Genomic DNA, 18,033 nt, shown 5'->3' with positions numbered 1-18,033 from the left:
TACCTCAAAACCTCTAAAAAGTACAAATTTATTGACATACAGTTCCACAAAAAGTAATCTAAAGTCTTTACGCTATTTGATTCATTCGAAATTTTGTAACTTAGCCCCTAAGATACTTTTAGTTTAAAAAGAAAAACTAAATTACAAATTTGGCTCTTTTATGATTTTTATTAATATTGAATCTTGACCTAATAGTTCCAAATTTTCAATTTAATCAATAATCTCTACAAAAATTGAACTTGACTTTGATTTCATTCTTACAATTTAAAATTTGTTCATATGGTCTATAAAGTTCAGTTAAACTTCACAAACGATCTCTATTAATATCTTAACAAACGACATGCTTTGGCTAATGGTGATATTAGCTCATTGCATTAGCATTTAGGTTTGAGGTAAAAAAAGGGGGGGGGGGAATATGTGTATTGTTTTTCTAGTGTATAAAGAATAATTTAACTAGAGTCAAATTTATTGAAATATTTAGAACTATATAGAGATGAAGTTAAAGCAAATATGGTTGATAAAATCAAAGAGTAACACCAACTTCTTTTTCCTTTCTTAATTGAAATGTTTACAAGGATAGGGAATCAAACCATTAATTATAGGCTCGAGTAAAAACAAGTTGAATTCAAATATTACGTGAGCTCAAATTGGTCAACGAGACTCAAAACCACAAAAAACAAGCTTAAGGCCCAAAATGGACCCTTGGCAAGATGACCCACGAGTAAAAATGTTTGTGTGACTCGATAGGCCCACCTTGGCCAAGGTCGACCATGTTGTAGTCGAGGTGGGTCTCTTGGCCCAAGAGCATGCAATTTGCACAGTCATGGCTCATGATTGAGTCACAAGAGGGGGATCCGAGAGACCTCTAATCCTAGGTATTGAAGATTCCATATTAGCAAAATGGAGAGATTTCACGATATTTATATCATACATGTATTACTCCTTCCATTGTCAACTAATTTTGAAATGGAACATCATATTTAACTATGTTATCATAACCCATGTAGATCAAGTAGTATAGCAAATTCTAAAAGAACGTGGAGCAAGAAGTAGAGTTGTGAACTCAAAAGAATTGTGAAATATGAAGAGTCGTGAACTCCTAGGATTCATAGTATAAAAAGTATTAATAAGACATAAAATTGATTTTTTTTAGTCGTGGGTCTCATGATCTCCTTGGATTAAATAAGGAGCGAATGTTTAGGACAAAAAGTTATGAAATCAAAGGAATTGTGAACTATTAAGGTTCATAGGGTAAAAAGTTGATCATGTAAAAAATTGATATTTTTAATAGTGACCCACAAACTCCTTATACCAAACAAGAAGTGAAGCTCACAACTCCTACTTTCTAACTTCCGTCCGAAGTGAAATTCATACAACTCCATACTCTTCAACTCCGGCTTTCTTGAGTATATATATATATATATATATGTAAATGATGAATGTGATTTGACAGCATATATATGAGAGAGGAGGGGGTGAAAAGGATATGAAGGATGGGGGTTGTTTGTTGAAGGAAAGACTGTATGTTTGTGAATTGTGAGAAGAGTTTTTGAGAGTGACAAGTGAGTCTATGATTAAGTCTCCTTTGGCCCCATTCCCCACAGTGGCACTGAAAAACATGGCACTTTTTCCATTTGTATTTATTTGTAAAGTAAAGTAACCAACCCCCTATCTTCCTCCTTCACTTAAACTACATCACAAACAAAAACCCACAAGGACAATCCTTTTTTCTTTTCTTTTCTTTTCTTTTTTTTCTCTTCTCTTCTCTTCTGCCATTGTTTTTAATTCTGCTCTCTGCCCATTCTTTAATGCTGTACTGAAAGACACATCATTTCTTGACATGACTTCCCCATCCAAAATCCCCCCCTTATGTTTTATAATTTTTTCCTATTTTCAAAACTTTCTTCAATTATATTTATATCAACCCCCAAAAAAAGAGGTTCTTCTAACTTCTAAGAATGAATGTCTTCTTTTTCTTTCTTTCTTTCTGGCCCTATCTATCTAATATGCTATGAGTATGAGTATGACTTAAAATTGATTTTTCAATGTCAATGCCCAAACCAAACCAACCAGGATTGATTGGAAGAGAATAAATAACCCCTCTCTTTCTTTTCACCCTCCTTTTACAATTTCACATTTGAAAATTTACTTTCTAATTTTTTTTCTTTTTAAAGAAAGTTTTTATGGCTTATTATCTCCTCTCATAAATGCAACAGCCTTTTCTTTTCTTTCTTTTCTTTTTTACCATGTATTATTGGAAAAGAAAAAAAAAACTCTCTCTACGTAAATTCAAATAAATTTAATAAATAAATAGTGTATTTTATAGTGATTTTGAACATGATAAAAGTGATTTTAGCAATTTTAAAATCATTCACAATATGCACTTACACAAACTAAATTTTGTATTCTATTAGATATAATTGGGATCAATATGAGAGATTAAGATATTGAAATCTCAACTTGTTTGTATGTTTTTTTTTTTTTTCTTAGATGAGATGATTGTCTCAAACAATGTATAGTAAGCAATTATAAGGAAGTGAAAATGTTTTTCTATACGAATCGTAAAATTTATCTCATTAAAACGACAACAACAACCATAACGATAGGAGGAATATTCAAATTTTAGGCAAGGGATGAAAATGTTGCCTACAAACTTGGCAAGTTATTTGGAGGATGGTGGAGTTGATTTTCTTGATGGCATGTTCTTTCAAAGCAAGAGCTCTTTGTAACTCAGCTTGTGCTTGTTGTCTCATTCTCTTGGCATTCACTAACTCCTTTTCAGCCAATTCAATCTGTTTCTTAGCTTCATTCCTTGCTTCTTCAGCCACAGCTTTCTCTTCCATTGCCACTCTCATTTGCTCTTTAGCTTCCTCTTTCAGCCTCAGAAACCCCAATTTCTCATCATCATCATCATTGTTGTTGCTATTGTTATCTTCATTTTTCTCACCATAATTGCAAGAACCAATGGAAAGTTGCAAATGGGTTGAGTAATTTTCATGTCTTTTTGGAGAAACTGAAACATGAATGGAAGTTGAATTGGTGGAAAGTTGAAGGTCTAAATTTTGATGATGATTATGGTTAATACTTCTTTGGGGAATTATTGTTGTTTTTGTAGAATATTTTTCAGCTCCATGATGATGATGATCAATTGTTGTAGTAAATGTCTGGTTTTGGTTTAAGAAGCTGAAATTTGTATCTGAAGAAGGGCTTGGAGTTGGACTTGAAGCTGTTCTAGATAAACATGGAATTTTTTGTTCTGATTGTTGTTGATGATGACCCAATTTGCAATTATCTTGGTGTTCTATGAAACTCTCCACCCTAAATCAAAATAAACAAAACTCAATATTATCCAAATATATGTATAGAAAATTAGACAGATTTTTAAGGTTTTCAGGTTTAGCTAGTGATCAATATTCACAGATTTAATGTAATGCTAAGAACCCATTTTGATTTAAGAAAATTAAAACAAACCCATCAATAAAAGATTGTTCTTTTACAAAATAAATAATAATAATAATAATAAATTACATCTTTTTTTTATGAAAATTATCTAGGAATATGAATAGTTTCACATATAAATAAGAAGAAAGGAAAACCAATGATATATACAAGTACATAATTTTAATAACATTATTTACTACGGGACCAAAAAAAAAAAAAAAAAAAAAAAAAAAAAAAAAAGTTAAGACAAGAAAAAATACCAAAAATATTCGTTTGTCCTGACAAAAAATTAAACTGATTCTCGTTGAAATATATATATATATATATATGTGTGTGTGTGAAAAAAAAAAAAATAAACCTAACTACACATGAACTGATCATTGGAAAATGTGCCAAATTGCAACACAAAAAGCTGATTTATATAAACTTGTGGTTGTTCACGATGATGAATGTTTGTATATTTCAGTCAGAAACATTCAGCAGCCATTAATAGTAAATAAAAATGTAAAAAGTAGGAGCCGCCAGAAAAAAAAATTAACCTCATATTCATAGCTAGATAATGAAACCAAAAACTATATTACATTACATGGTTTAAATTAAAATAAATTCTAATATTCTAGCATGTACGATGTTGGATTATCATTGAACTCAAAAGCTTAAATGGATGGATTAATATGTACCTGGAGAAAACCCGACCACAATCACAAGAATGGCCTCTAGTTCCACAAGTTTTGAGATGAGCTTTGTAATCAGATTGAACAGCATATCCTTTAGAGCATTTTTCACAAACCCATTGCTTATGGTTACTATGTTTTCTTCTAAAGTGTTTCTTTATTCCTACCAAATCCCCCAGAGCATGAGTAGGGTTATGGTGTAAGCAGCTCGGCTCCGGGCAAACAAACACTCGTTTTCTCACTACGGTCGTCGTCTCCGTTCTTTTCAATAGCTTCCACGGCACCTTGTGCCGACGTCGATGCATTTGTAGATTCTGATCTCTCTGAAACCCTTGATTGCAGATCTCACACACGTAACGATCTGATTCCAATAGAGTTTTTGGAGAGAGAGAAACCACCTCAGCATCTGGGTCTGTCAAACATAGCTCAATTGTTAAGACACCAATTTATAGAATTGAATTATACATGTTAATTATTTAGAATAAAAAAAAAAAAAAGGTTGAACCTTGATCAATCTACCATCATAAACTATATATATACGATGAAAAAAAGAAGGAAGAATTTTGATATATAATACACACAAATATTGATTATCGATGCTAAAATTTGGACAGGAAAAAACGCACCTGGAGTTCCGGCGGGTCTCCGTTTTCTTTTGTTATTGGTTCCATTGTTTTCAAAGCAATTAGACAAAGGCTCAAAACAAGGAAGTGAAGGAGAAGAGAGATCAGCCAGCATGGGAAAAGAAGAAAAGAAAAAAAAAACAAAGAGCTTCAAATGAAAGAGAGAATGAATTAGAGGACTTGAGAGCAAAAAATTTCAAGAAGAAGAAGAAGAAAATGAAATGAAAGGGGAGTTTGAAGTAATTGAAAATTTGAGATGATAAATTAGGTGGGTTAGAGAGAGAGAGAAGTAAGAAGAAGAGGAGAGAGAAAGAGGGGATGGGTTTTATTTTTTATTATTTTTTTTTTTTTGGCTTTCAGCTTTTGTTTAATAAATTAATGGGCTTTTAAAAATTTCAGCTTTTTGGATCAGCTTTTTTTTATATCCCAGGCTTTATCTCAGCTTTCCTTTCTCTCTTTACTTCTTCCAACCATCTTCAGCACATGTAGTTATTGAGTTTCCTCAAATGAAACTTTTCAAAAGGAGAAATATATAATATATATTTAAAGGTGTGTGTGTGAGAGAGAATTTAAACTTATTAGGAAGCAAAGGCTTCATCTTTATAATGGAAAAGGGAAAAAACAAACAAACAAACAAAAGTATTTACTAAAAACATCAATGAAAGTTACCTTTACTTTCACTTCCCATGCATTACTCATAGATAGAGATATATGTAAGTATTTGTGTACATATATATGACTTTTAAGGTTCCGTTTTATCATTTGGTTTCTGAAAGTTAAAGTTTTATAAACACTACTTTTTATTCAGAGATTTTATTTGAAAGAAAAATAAACATGCATTTCAAAAATATAAAAAACGAAATAGTTACCAAATAGAGTTTATATTTTTTCATGAATTTGACATTATATAGGGGCGAATTAAAAGTTCTATAATATTATATCTTAGAAATATTGATAAAATTATAACTATAATATCTCCATATGCGAAGGACCTAATATCATAATATAATGAAAAATTTAAACTTGTTATAAAAAAACAATAATAATTGTTTTGAATGGCAAAAGTATAGAAATATTTTCAAATATACCAAAATATCACTATCTATCAATGATCTATTAATGTTTATCATTGTCTATTATAAATAAATAGTGATATTTTGTTATATTTGTAAATAAGTTTGCCAACCCAATGAGATTTATCTATTAATTCAATTTTTCATGTTTTGTTTTCCTTATAAATTGTCTTGAAGTAATTGGCATCGATATTTATTAATAATTTTTTGACATTATCATAAAATTGACGTCCATATTTTTTAAAAACTGAGGCTTAAAACAAACCCTCATCCTCTCATTTCCATTAAAAAAAATAAAAAGAAAAGGGAGAAAAATCATGGTTGAATAAAACAGTGGTAGAAATAGAGCATAATGACATTCAACTTTTTCAGACGTGTAAATGGTGAAATTACTTGTTTGAATATAATTCATCTAAGTATGATTTTTTTGTCATTTCTATGAACCGTTTTTTTTTATTTAAAAAATATTAACTTAAGAGAATATTATATAAAAATTAGGTAGTTTTACTTGCCATTGATGTAAATTATCTCTTCAAAAGATGAATATAAGAGTTTTCTTTTTGTTTTTTGAAACGGATGAATGTAAGAGTTGAACGTCAAAACAATTAGCTCTATAAAAGATCTTTTGATTTATGATAAATTTGCAATTATATTTTGAAATTAACATTCCTTTAAAAAAAATTCAATAACACAAAAAAAAAAGTATAATATTTATATTTTGGTCTTAATATATATAATTTTGTTCAAATGCAATTGACTTTTTATTTCCCACCATTAAATAAAACATTAATTGATGTTCTTCAACTTGTATCTATTTTCATTTTAATCCCCAAAATTTTACAACTCTTGATTTCGATTATTCAACTTCTAAATAAAATTTCATGTTTGATCATCTTCACAATAAATGTTTAGACAATGGGGCAAAAATTGAAATTCCACAACTTTAAAAGAAAATGAAGGTAATAGTTGGAGAAACTAGATTTAGGGTTTCCTCAATGGGTTTATGAATTAGAATAAATAATGAATCAGTGTTGAGAACAAAAATTATATTCATAACATATATAATATATCTACATACTATAAAATTAATATGTGTATAGAATTAGAATGGTTAAATTATAAATTTGGTTCCTATAATTTTGAGAAAATTAGAATTAATTTATCCCATCAATTTTAGAAATTAGTGTATGTAGTTTGACAAAATCTCCTTAAATAATCCTTATAGAAGAGACTATTTATTAAAATTTTCTTTAACTTTTAAAATTGTAGGATTAAATTCTAACTTTCACCATATTTATAATAACAATCTCGACCTTTTGCTAACTTTTTTAAAAAATTCAAATTTTGTAAAAAATGATACATAAAAAAAATCAATTATTGATCATATTATACAATTATTATGACTATCATGGCTAATCTAACCATAGTTCAACGGGTTAAGGCACTAGATCAAGAGGTTAAATGTCTGAATTTCTCTATCAAATATGATGTTAAACTAAGGCCACGTCTATCTCAAGTGAAATGTAATCCATCAATAATAATCTGAAAAGTGGGTCTCAATTGATTACTTTTTTGTTGTTGTTTAACCATGTTCCATATCGTAATGAACTGTGGGGTTCGCATTCAAATCTATAATCAAAACCCATAATCTAATTGAGGAATGAAGTCTGATTGTAATTATTAATTACGTGGGTTCACTACCTTTACCATTACTGTTACAAATATTGTAATTATAACGGTATGAAAATTATGAATTTGTCGCATTTGTTGTTAATCACCTTTACCTTTCTTGTTATAGTTAAAGTCAAACAGTAATGGTAAGATAACGATAACAATAAAATGTGACCGATTCATAATTTTAAGTAAACGTGATAAAAAATTTAATTATGTTTGCCGATTCAAGTCTATTACGATTCATCTACTAATAAAATTTCATTTCGATTACACCAATTTTCATTATGAATAAATAAACATGACCTAAAATCAAAATAACTATAAACTATACACATGTACAAAAGATGAAAACAAACACAAAACACCTTTTAGAGGAACCAGTTATTCAAGCATAGTTTTCCTAAATTTTTTGTTCCAAGAAACAAAAAAAAAGGGGGGGCTAAATTTGAAAGAAAAAAAATTGTGATAAAATGAGGAATTAGGACGAAAATACCCTCAAGTTAGGAGGTAAAGTAAGGTTTGTTTTATCCTAGTTAGGGAGCAGCTTTTGTAAAGGTGAATCAGGTGGGTGGTGAGGATGTAAAGTCACCTTCAGGGGTATGGTGGTCAATATTATCATAATTATGTGTAAGATTCATGGTTTTCCTTTTTCCACATGCATACAAAAGTAACAAGTTAAAAATTAATAAATTCAGGCTCCAAGTCTGGCTGCTAAATTAGAGATTTTTCTTTACCTCTGAGGTCAAAGATACACTATTCTATTTCCATTCAACAACTTTAATTCATATATATATGTACAGCCAAATAAAATCTATCCATATATATATATATATTCATTTAGATATAAATTTGTATCCTTAAGCTTTGAAATTTGGATCAATTAAAACTCTGAACTAATAATTATATCAATTAAAAGTTAAACTTAAATTTTATCATTCAAATAAATATGTTATTCGAAGTATTAAAAAATGAAAAAAAAAAATTAGGTACATTTCGGGCTACACCCATCTTTCTACATCACATCAAATTGTCTAATCATAATTTGTACAAATTTTTCTTACTTCTTTGATTTAAAGTATTTTAGTTCATATTTTACGTGTGTGATAAGATTGAGATGCATAAAGATTAGTATATCTTAAGATATATTGCTCCTAATAAAATTTAACCAGGTCTAAAAAAAAAACCCTGGAACCTTAATTATAAAAAATACTCTTTTGAAATAATTAAAAATTGTATTATGATATTCATAATCACTTCAAAAAACTCTTTAATCATTTGAATATTTTACACCTTTAAACATTATTTGTCATTGATAAACGTAAAAAAATAATAATAATATTAATCATTTCAAAAATCTACCTCAAACCCAAAATGGAATGTCCCTTGCTAACACCAAAGATCAAATTAAAAATGAGTATAAAAAAGAAATATTTGATTATTTTTTAGTTACATAAATGCTCAAATCTATTTACAAATGTCATAATAATTAATTAGTCTAAGTTTAGCTAGTTAAATTATGTGAAATTAAAATACTTGAAAGTTTGATGGGAATCTTCTCTTTTGATGCATTAATTAAGAATTGATGGATAGAAATGGAGTGAAATTGTACAATATAAGTTAGAAAATGAATTTAATGAATATATGGGGTTTGTGTGTTTGTGCTTTGTGAAATGAATTGACAAGAGACTCAAAAGAGCTGTGGACTGCAACATTCCATGCCATTCCTTCCTGTCAATACATTCATTGCATATTGCTACCCAAATTAATTGATTACATTTTAAATTGCAAATTATACCAATCTTTATTTTCCAATTTCTCTTTTCAAATAATTAACAATTACATTTGAGACAATAGTAATGCACCATAAATTACATTAGACCAAATGTGAATTATGAATAACATTCTTTAAAAGAAGTTTAGTACTAACATCTTAATCTCGAGTTACTTTTGAGTTATAAGCTTCATTCAGCATAATATTATTTAATTAATCAATATTTATATGATTAAAAAGGTATAACTCAATTGACATAAAGTAAAAAAAATAAATGTTCGAATCTCTCGCGAACTAAAAACATATGTTTGTACATCAACTTTTTTACTCGTTAATCCTTTATTTGGTGATATCTTGTTTTTTCATATCATTCAATAGGAAAGTAAAATTATTTTTCACTAATCTTTCTCATTCAAACTGCTACATGTGAAAAACATGGATAGTTTTAAAAATAAAATTCAATGGGAATATATTTTGGTTTATTGTGCTCATAGGTTTCAATTATACCATCTAGACTTTAAATTTTTTTTTTATTTGTATCCTTTATATTTTGAAATTGTTTCAAAGAATAATATCTTGGAGATATTTTTATTAAAATAAGATGATAATTGATGTCGAAACTAATTGGTAAAGAATAAAGACAAATGTGATATCATTTCCAATATTTATCATTCATGTAGATTGACGCAATAGTTAACGTGTAAAAATTGATTATGTAAATTATTTTAACAATATTTTTTTAAATGAAATAAATAGTGATAATCATCTTGTAAATCTTCTACTTGTTGTAGACAACATCACATTCACATTTCACATTTTACACCTCTATCTACTTCTTTATATATATGTATATAAAGTTTTTTACTTGAAAGTCTATCAACATAATTGAAATCAACTCCAAAATTTAGAAATATTTTGTATAATTTAACTTAAAAATCCTAAAAAAATCTTGTTTATTATTTATTACTTAATTTACAAAAAGAATATCATTAAATTTTGCCAAATAATTGAGTGATTTGGAATGGAAATTGAAACCTACTACGGGCAGCTAGGGTTTATACGAGAATGTAACCAATAAAAAGATACGGGCAAGGAATATATCCAAATTCGATCAGTACATTGGCTATTTTAAATTATCACTTCACAATCGGAAGAGGCCGTCAGATGGCTGTGAAAAAATAATCGGACGCTCTAAAATGGCTGAAGAATTATGAGTCATCATCGAACGTTGAAGTGCTTTAGATTCTGCCATGTGGCAACATGCTCAGCCATTATATAGAAATTTGATTGAATCTGGTCCGTTGGATGGAGCAGTAAAAATGTACGAGCGTGAAATCGAATCAGAGCCATATGATGTTGGAGAAGAGAATTTGGCCTTTTGATTGAGTCAAGTGCTCAAAAGAACTGTGTGGGCGATGCACCTGATCGAGTTTCTGAGATAAATGTCAGATTTCTATTGAATAATTCATTTTAGTCATCATGATTTGAGTTCACCAAATTTAAAATAGGCATGCCGCATCTAATTAAAGTAAATGCCATATCTTGATTTCCTCTTCAAAGATACGTTCATTATTTAATGCTCATAACTATTGTGTGTATATATATAAATATATATGGAAAATATTAATTAAAATCCTAAATTGATAATTGTATCCAACATTCATCACCTTATCAATTTATACTTTTCATTATGTTCTATTTAGATAAATATCGTGTGAGACTTAAATTATTATGATCAAAAGCCTATATTTTAATAAACAAATTAATTTAGACTCTCAATTAAGAATTCCTTGGAAATCGTTCATGCATACATTTTAATGTCTATTTTTTGTTTGATCCAATATTTGAGAAAACAACTATGCACTTGATCCAATATTCTTGAACGAAATCAAAATGAGGGTGTAAATTGATATACTCACGAAAATTTATGATTTAAATTGTTACAATTACTAGTTTAGAGTTTAATTTATAAAACCTCAACGTTTGGTATAAATTGATTTTCTTTTATGTTGAAGAGTGAAAGATTCAACCTCTAATCTTTTTAGTCAATAATAACAATAAACTCTCTTTTAGCTATTACAATAATAAAATTTATTTAAGACTAATAAATAGATGAGTTATTGGATCTAGTTAAAAATATTAGAAACATTCTTTATGATTATAGATTCAAATCTCTTTTAAGGCTTATTTGAATTCTGTAATCCTATAAAGAAATGTGTTTGTTATATATTAACATTATAATATTAGTTAAGAATGATCATAGATTAAATTTACCAATAAAAGATATCATACATAGCTTCTCACTTCTATATAGTGTTTGTATTCATATTTATATATAATTTCCAGTGTTTTTTTTTTTTCCATTTTTTTAATGGATTATCAGAAAATTCAAACAATTTCTTGTATCAATATGTATCATTGAATATTATATAAAAATAGATTTTACATGTCAAATATATGTTAATTATAAGAATACAACTTTGATATAAAATATACTTAAAAATATATATATATATAAGAGGAGACAGAGCTCCATGAAGGTACCATGATGCTTGACAGCTCTAAGTTATAATTCTGAAGATGTAATTAAACTTTATATAAAGAATCTTAGGAAGAAACTTCAAAAGTTAATAATGGTGGCTGCTGGTTTGGTTGTTGTGGGGAACCATTTTTTTTTTTTTTAAAAAAAAAAAGGAAAAAAAAAGAAGGAGAAGAAGAAGAAGGATGGTGGGACCAATTTAATTTTATGTCAAGGGAAATTAACTTGAACCCTACACCATATCATGAAACTTAACTTTATTTGGTATTTTTAAAATAAATAAATAAAAGTGTCCTAAAGGAGAAAAACAAATATCTTAGAAATTAAGGCAGACCCACATGAATAATTAACTTTATGAATTGATTTACAATCAAAAAAGTAATGGGTTTGTTGTTGTTTAGTGGTTATTGATTTGTTTTCACATAATTAATTGACAAAAAGAAAGGTGATTATAATTTATATATATATATATATATATATATATATATATATGTTTATGTTAATATAGTTTGAAGTTAAATTAATTAATTGGGTATGATTGGATTTTGGGATCAAAACACACACATAAACATGATTGTGCCAAAAGGACATTCTTGCATGTGCATGTTTTCTTTCTTTTCTTTTTTTTTTTTTTTTAAAAAAACAATCTTGGGGACTCCCATCATCTTCCCAATTGGCCTTCTTTCCCTACTATATTTTATTGTATTTTATTTTATTTTATTATTGGATTCCCCTATTTGATAATAACATGACTTGTTGTTTTTGCTTTTTTCCATTAACATTTTTTCAGCCTTTTGTTATTTTTCTTTTCAAAAGATCAAAATTAATGCCCTTAGCTTGTTCAATCCCCTTGGACATACACACATGATCTCTCTTCCCTTCTCTCAATATCTTTTGGGGAATATTGGAATCAAAATGGGGCTAACGTTGGAAATTGGTAATTATCGATACTCGTTTGATAAATTATTTGAAATTGGCTTACGATATTGATTTTTTTAATTAATCAATTCTTTTATCAACAAAAACTTGAATACAGTTCAATTGATGCATTTATGTCGTAATTTATCAATCAAGTTAAATATAAATGTCTCTTACGTATATTAAAATAATTAATAAAATACGACAACTATTCAAATAACTCAAAACTAGCTTATGGACCAAAAGCTTTGGTTGTTGTCTATTATTGAGATCTATAAGCCACATGGGTCAAATCTATTTTCCCTTTTTTTCAAACTTTTATATCACAAAAGAAAAAAAAAAGTTGGGCTACCTCTAAGGTTACTAGGGTTCCATTGATTACAACCTCAAATTATATGTTGATATATATATCTATCCTATTTGTATTTATAAGCACTATTGCTATGACAGATTCTGACCCTTGTAATAATTTATCTGCCTAATTAGGGATAGAATTAGAATTTGTTTTTGGTAGATACAAATTGTTCTCTTTGTAAGATGTTATAATTAAAATTTTTAAAACTATAAGATATGTTACCCCTGTTTAATCTCCAATCTTTCATTTGGTGATATATTGTCTATATATGTATAATAGGACAGAGAAATTATATATTTTTGTGTATTTATGTCGATATGTATGTATATAATATATGAGTGATGATTCAAATTTATGACTTATTAAAAAAATGTAATGGGAAACTACTTAAACTATATATGTTTTTGCCGACGATAATAATAATATAAATTGACATTTTAAAAGTTATGTAAATCTCCTTGTAGTTATAGCATCTAACAAAATATATGTAAATTGTTTGGTAGGTTCTATTATAAATTTAAGTGTACCATGTGGTATTTTTTCTATAATTTACATTTTAAAAAATATAATTATTTTAATAAAACTACTTAAAATATTTTTAAGTATAACAAAATGTCTATTGTCTATCAGTAATAAATCGCGATAAATTTCTATCACTGAGTGGTAGATCGCAATAGACTTCTATCAATAAATTGATTTGTTTTTCTTTATTTGAAAATAACCCTTTTTAAAATGTAAGTATTAAATTAGATTTTAATTATGTGGAGATGGACATTAGTATAGTTTAAAGTTATTAATATTTTAATTGATTTAATAGATTTTTTTATTTAGAAATTAGAGTTATTAATATGATTTAAACACTCAACCAGCCTTTCTAAAGAGAAATTATTATTTAGTTATAATTTGTTCCTTTTAATCATTTGTGTCCACTCAGTTCTCCGATAATTTCTCCATCTCAAGGTTTTGTTGATGTTTAAGTAAAGTGAATGTTGGCTTCCTTGGCCGAGAGATATTTTTTATTGGTTAAATTATAATAAATAATCTCGAACTTTTGACATTTGTTTAAAAAGTATCCATACACTTTTAAAATTAAGTTGTAGTATTACTATTCAATTTTATAAAAACATTTCAAAATTACCCTTAAAATAAAAATATTTTAAAATTTCGAATGAATTTGAGGCTTAAACTTGTATGATGGTGACCTAAATAATGTGATCATCTAAATTTTTTGTCGTTCTAGATCACTGACACATCATTTTTATCTCAAATTCTATTCAAAATTTTAAAGAATTTATTTTTTAATAGTATTTTTGAAACGTTTATGAAAGGTCAAAAATGATGTTGTAATTTGTGGAATTATGAGGATATTTTTTTTAAATAAATAACAACGTTCGTAGTTTATTTTTTTTGTTATTGATTATATTGTTTTTGTTATTATTTTATCGTCTTATTATTATTTATTTTATTGTTGGCCTAGATTATTGTCACTCTCAAGTCTCACCACAATTTCCAGAAAGGGAGGCTGACGTGGCCTCTCTATTTATTAAGATACGAAAAATTATGTAAAATGAATTCAACTTTATGGTATATTTTCAAAAATGTCTGAAAAAAATGTATCAAATAACTTTTTTTTTATTAATGAGTTTTCCCCATTTTTATATTTTTATCTCACCAAATATCCATATTATATAATTAATCATATTGTATTTTATTATTAACTTCTGAAGATTCTTATTATATAATTTTTTGTGGGTTATTTTAAAACGAATGACATAATCAGCATAAAATAAAAAGATAAGTAATAAAATCGAGAAAATAACAAGATTTGGACCAAAAATAGTATTTTCTAAGCCTAGGAAAGAATATTGGTTTGTTGCAAAGTCCAAATCAACGTGTTTGGCCTCGATAACATTTATTGCATACATGGAAGTTATTTTATGGATTATTTTCCTTTTGAGTATTTTGAGTATTAATGTTTTTTAAAAATAAAAATCACAACATTGGAAGGTTATTATAGTAATTAATATATTATATAAAGATCTCTAATTATTTTGTGTCAGATAGCTTTGTAAATATTGAAATTTTATGTAGGTAATATTGGGCCTTATTTTGGTCCATTCATGGAGAAATCCCATAATATATTCTCTCCTCTAACACCAATATAAAAAATGGAATTAAGTTTTATTGGATAATCATTTTTGTTTTTAAATTTTTATTTTTGAAAATTAAACTTATATATAAACACTCTTTCCATCTCTAAATTTCTTGAGTTGTTGTCTACTTTTTATTAAATGTTTTAAAAAAAGAAGTAAAAAATTTTGAAAATTAATAAAAAATAGTTTTTTTTAAAAAAAAATATTTTGAATTTGGTTAAGAATAATACAACTCTTATATTTAAGAAATATGCAAACCATGATAAGAAATTTAGAGAAAATCGACATAATTTTTTTTAAAAAAAAAAAAAAAACGAAAAAGAAACCAAACAAGATCTTAAAAATTCGTTTTTCCCTCTATATATTTAAATAATTAAACTCAAGCTTAAACAGATTAGTTTCACAGAATCAAATCTTAAAATTAAAGGGTAAAATGATCAATATCATTTATATCAAACTTGAATTTAACTTTCGACTTATGAAAAAGAAAAAGAAATAAATATCATTTATTAATTCAATTTCAGTTGTGTTATTTTCTTTTATTTTTTATTAGAATTACGAGTAATAATAGTCTTCTTTTTTTTTTTTTTTGTGGTTGAATTTAGCGTTAGGATCGTGACTATATCACTGCTCTTTTATCTGAATTTGAGTATGCTAATATTACTTCTTTTTTTATGGCTTGGATTTTATATTAGTATTTGTGTGCGTGTTTTCGACGGATGAAAGTGAGATTTGTAGGTTTAATTTTAAAAAATCAAATAGTTATCCAACAGAGTTTAATTAAAATTGAATTTATTTATTCATTTATTTTTTGAGCTCCACATAAGTGGTGTATCGAGAAGTCAAACCTCTAACATTTTGATTGTTAACCTATGTCTTCACTAATTGAATTATGATCAACTTAGTCGTTTGAATTTATAGTATTTATAATGATATGGCGTTGCTTTCACATTTTTAATAGGTTCATTTGTTGGATATTAAAGATCACATTTACTTATATTTTTATTTTATATTTAGCATTATAATTATAGGGTTCTGATTTAAATTCTCTCATTTCATTTTTTTTTCAACCATATGTGGAAAGTTGGAGGATTCAAACTTTTGAAATTCTAGTCAATAATATATATTCTTGAACCAATTAAACTATTCTCGATTTCGCTCAAATTCTCGATCTTAAACCTTTCATAAAATGGTTATTAATATATTTTCATGTCATATATATGTGTGCACACCATATGTTAGAACCAGGTTTAATTATAAATTTTTTTAAAAAAAAACATTGAACTCCCATTTATTTAAAAAATATCCCACTTTTGAAAGTTGCAATATTACCTCTAAAATTTCATAAACGTTTCAAAATTATTGTTAATATAAAAATTCTTTACAAAAAGAAAATCGAGACATGAACGAATGTGGCGATAATTTAAAACAAAAATTTAAATAACTCATCGTACCAAGTTTCAATTTTTCTTCTAAAAACTTACTTCAAATATAGTTTTTAAACGTTTCAAAAAGTTTATGAATAATATTACAACTTTTAAAAATACATATACATCGATATTCTTTAAAAAAAAATAATAATAATAAAGGATATTTCTTATAATTTAGTGTACTAACGTGTTAGAATATACATCGCAAAAAATAATAATGATGATGATAGAGAATAGTAAATGGATGTAGAAGCCCCATATATATGAAAACATATAAAAGGGAAGAAAAGAAAATCGAAATTTTGCTCCTTAAAGTTGGAATAGTGATGTCTCAAAAGAAACAAACCATGTGAAAGTGGAGAGAGACATTTCTTTTGCATCAAAAAGACAAGTTCGCTAAAAAGAAAAGAACTGAAAAAAGTCAAAAGCTTTCTATATATATATTTATATTTTATAAATAAAAAAGAAACTAATAATAATAATAATAATAATAATAACAAATTAAGAACATAAAAAAGCTCTCTACTTTATCAAAAGAAGCCAGCGCCTTCTTTTCTCCATTTGCCTCTTCCTTTTTCACGTAAGCACTGCATAAATTTGTTCCTATCCTTTTGTGTTCAACTTCAAAGCCAATTTCTGACATTATTGCTTCGTATACTTTCCAATTTTACAATTTAAATGTGTTAAAATACCATTTTTGGTCCAAAGTTAGTATTTTTTGTTGATTTTCTTTTTCTAAAAAATTTAGTCTCTATGAACATCCCATCTATACATATGACAATATATTTACGAGGTCTTTTGTTGCATGAAAATTATTGTTATTATTTAATCTATTTTAATAAAAATTAACTTTGAAGGACTATATTTAAGATTTTGTACTATAACATAGTGAACAAAATTATTTGAACCCTTTGAACTTCTGGGGTTATTTTACCTTTTTGGCAAGTTGGATCTTTGGTAAATGTAATCAAATTTGTATGCTTTAAAATTGTGTTTTTTTTTTTTTCTGTCTTATCCTATACTTACCAGAGTTTGAAGGCATTTTTTAGTTTGATTTGCTTGAATCCGATATAAATTTATCAAGTTTAACAACAATTTAACATAGCCTTCCACAGAAAACAAAAAACACGAAACACCAAAATAGATCCGATATCTGAAACTTTTAATTTAATGACTATTAGGATTATAGATTTTGTAAAATTAATTACACCTTATCCATATGATCACTTTTCAGTTCAAAATGAAAAATCTTTCCACATTTGTATATTGAATTAAACGAAAATGAGCTATATCATAGTCTTTTTCACATTTTTTTCTTTTTTTTCTTTTTTTCTTTTTTTTTCTTTTTAATGTTTTCAAATTATGATATATACCATGCAAGG

General features: G+C 26.8%; 1 protein-coding gene across 1 annotated transcript; it reads right to left on the bottom strand.

Annotated features, from left to right (window-relative positions):
- Positions 1–2,545: 2,545 nt before the first annotated feature.
- On the bottom strand, positions 2,546–5,314 carry LOC120083370 (protein indeterminate-domain 14-like). The gene is made up of 3 exons (XM_039039102.2): positions 4,742–5,314; positions 4,122–4,527; positions 2,546–3,318 (listed from the first exon to the last, which is right to left on the bottom strand). Exons 1-3 carry the CDS (start codon positions 4,851–4,853, stop codon positions 2,616–2,618), a joined length of 1,221 nt encoding a protein of 406 aa, XP_038895030.1. The 5' UTR covers positions 4,854–5,314; the 3' UTR covers positions 2,546–2,615.
- Positions 5,315–18,033: the final 12,719 nt, after the last annotated feature.

Source organism: Benincasa hispida, chromosome 8 (genome assembly GCF_027475165.1).
Source record: "Benincasa hispida cultivar pf3 chromosome 8, pf3_genome.v1.1, whole genome shotgun sequence".
Taxonomy (NCBI): Eukaryota; Viridiplantae; Streptophyta; class Magnoliopsida; order Cucurbitales; family Cucurbitaceae; genus Benincasa; species Benincasa hispida.
This window is presented reverse-complemented; position numbering and strand designations above follow the sequence as displayed.

What these genes read in the sequence shown, in the direction of transcription:
- LOC120083370 (XM_039039102.2), bottom strand. Translation starts at nt 4,853, where the DNA reads ATGCTGGCTGATCTCTCTTCTCCTTCACTTCCTTGTTTTGAGCCTTTG. An exon ending in GAGACCCGCCGGAACTCCAG is followed by an intron (nt 4,528 to 4,741) that starts GTGCGTTTTTTC and finishes TATGTTTGACAG; the next exon opens with ACCCAGATGCTGAGGTGGTT. An exon ending in TGTGGTCGGGTTTTCTCCAG is followed by an intron (nt 3,319 to 4,121) that starts GTACATATTAAT and finishes ATTTTGATTTAG; the next exon opens with GGTGGAGAGTTTCATAGAAC.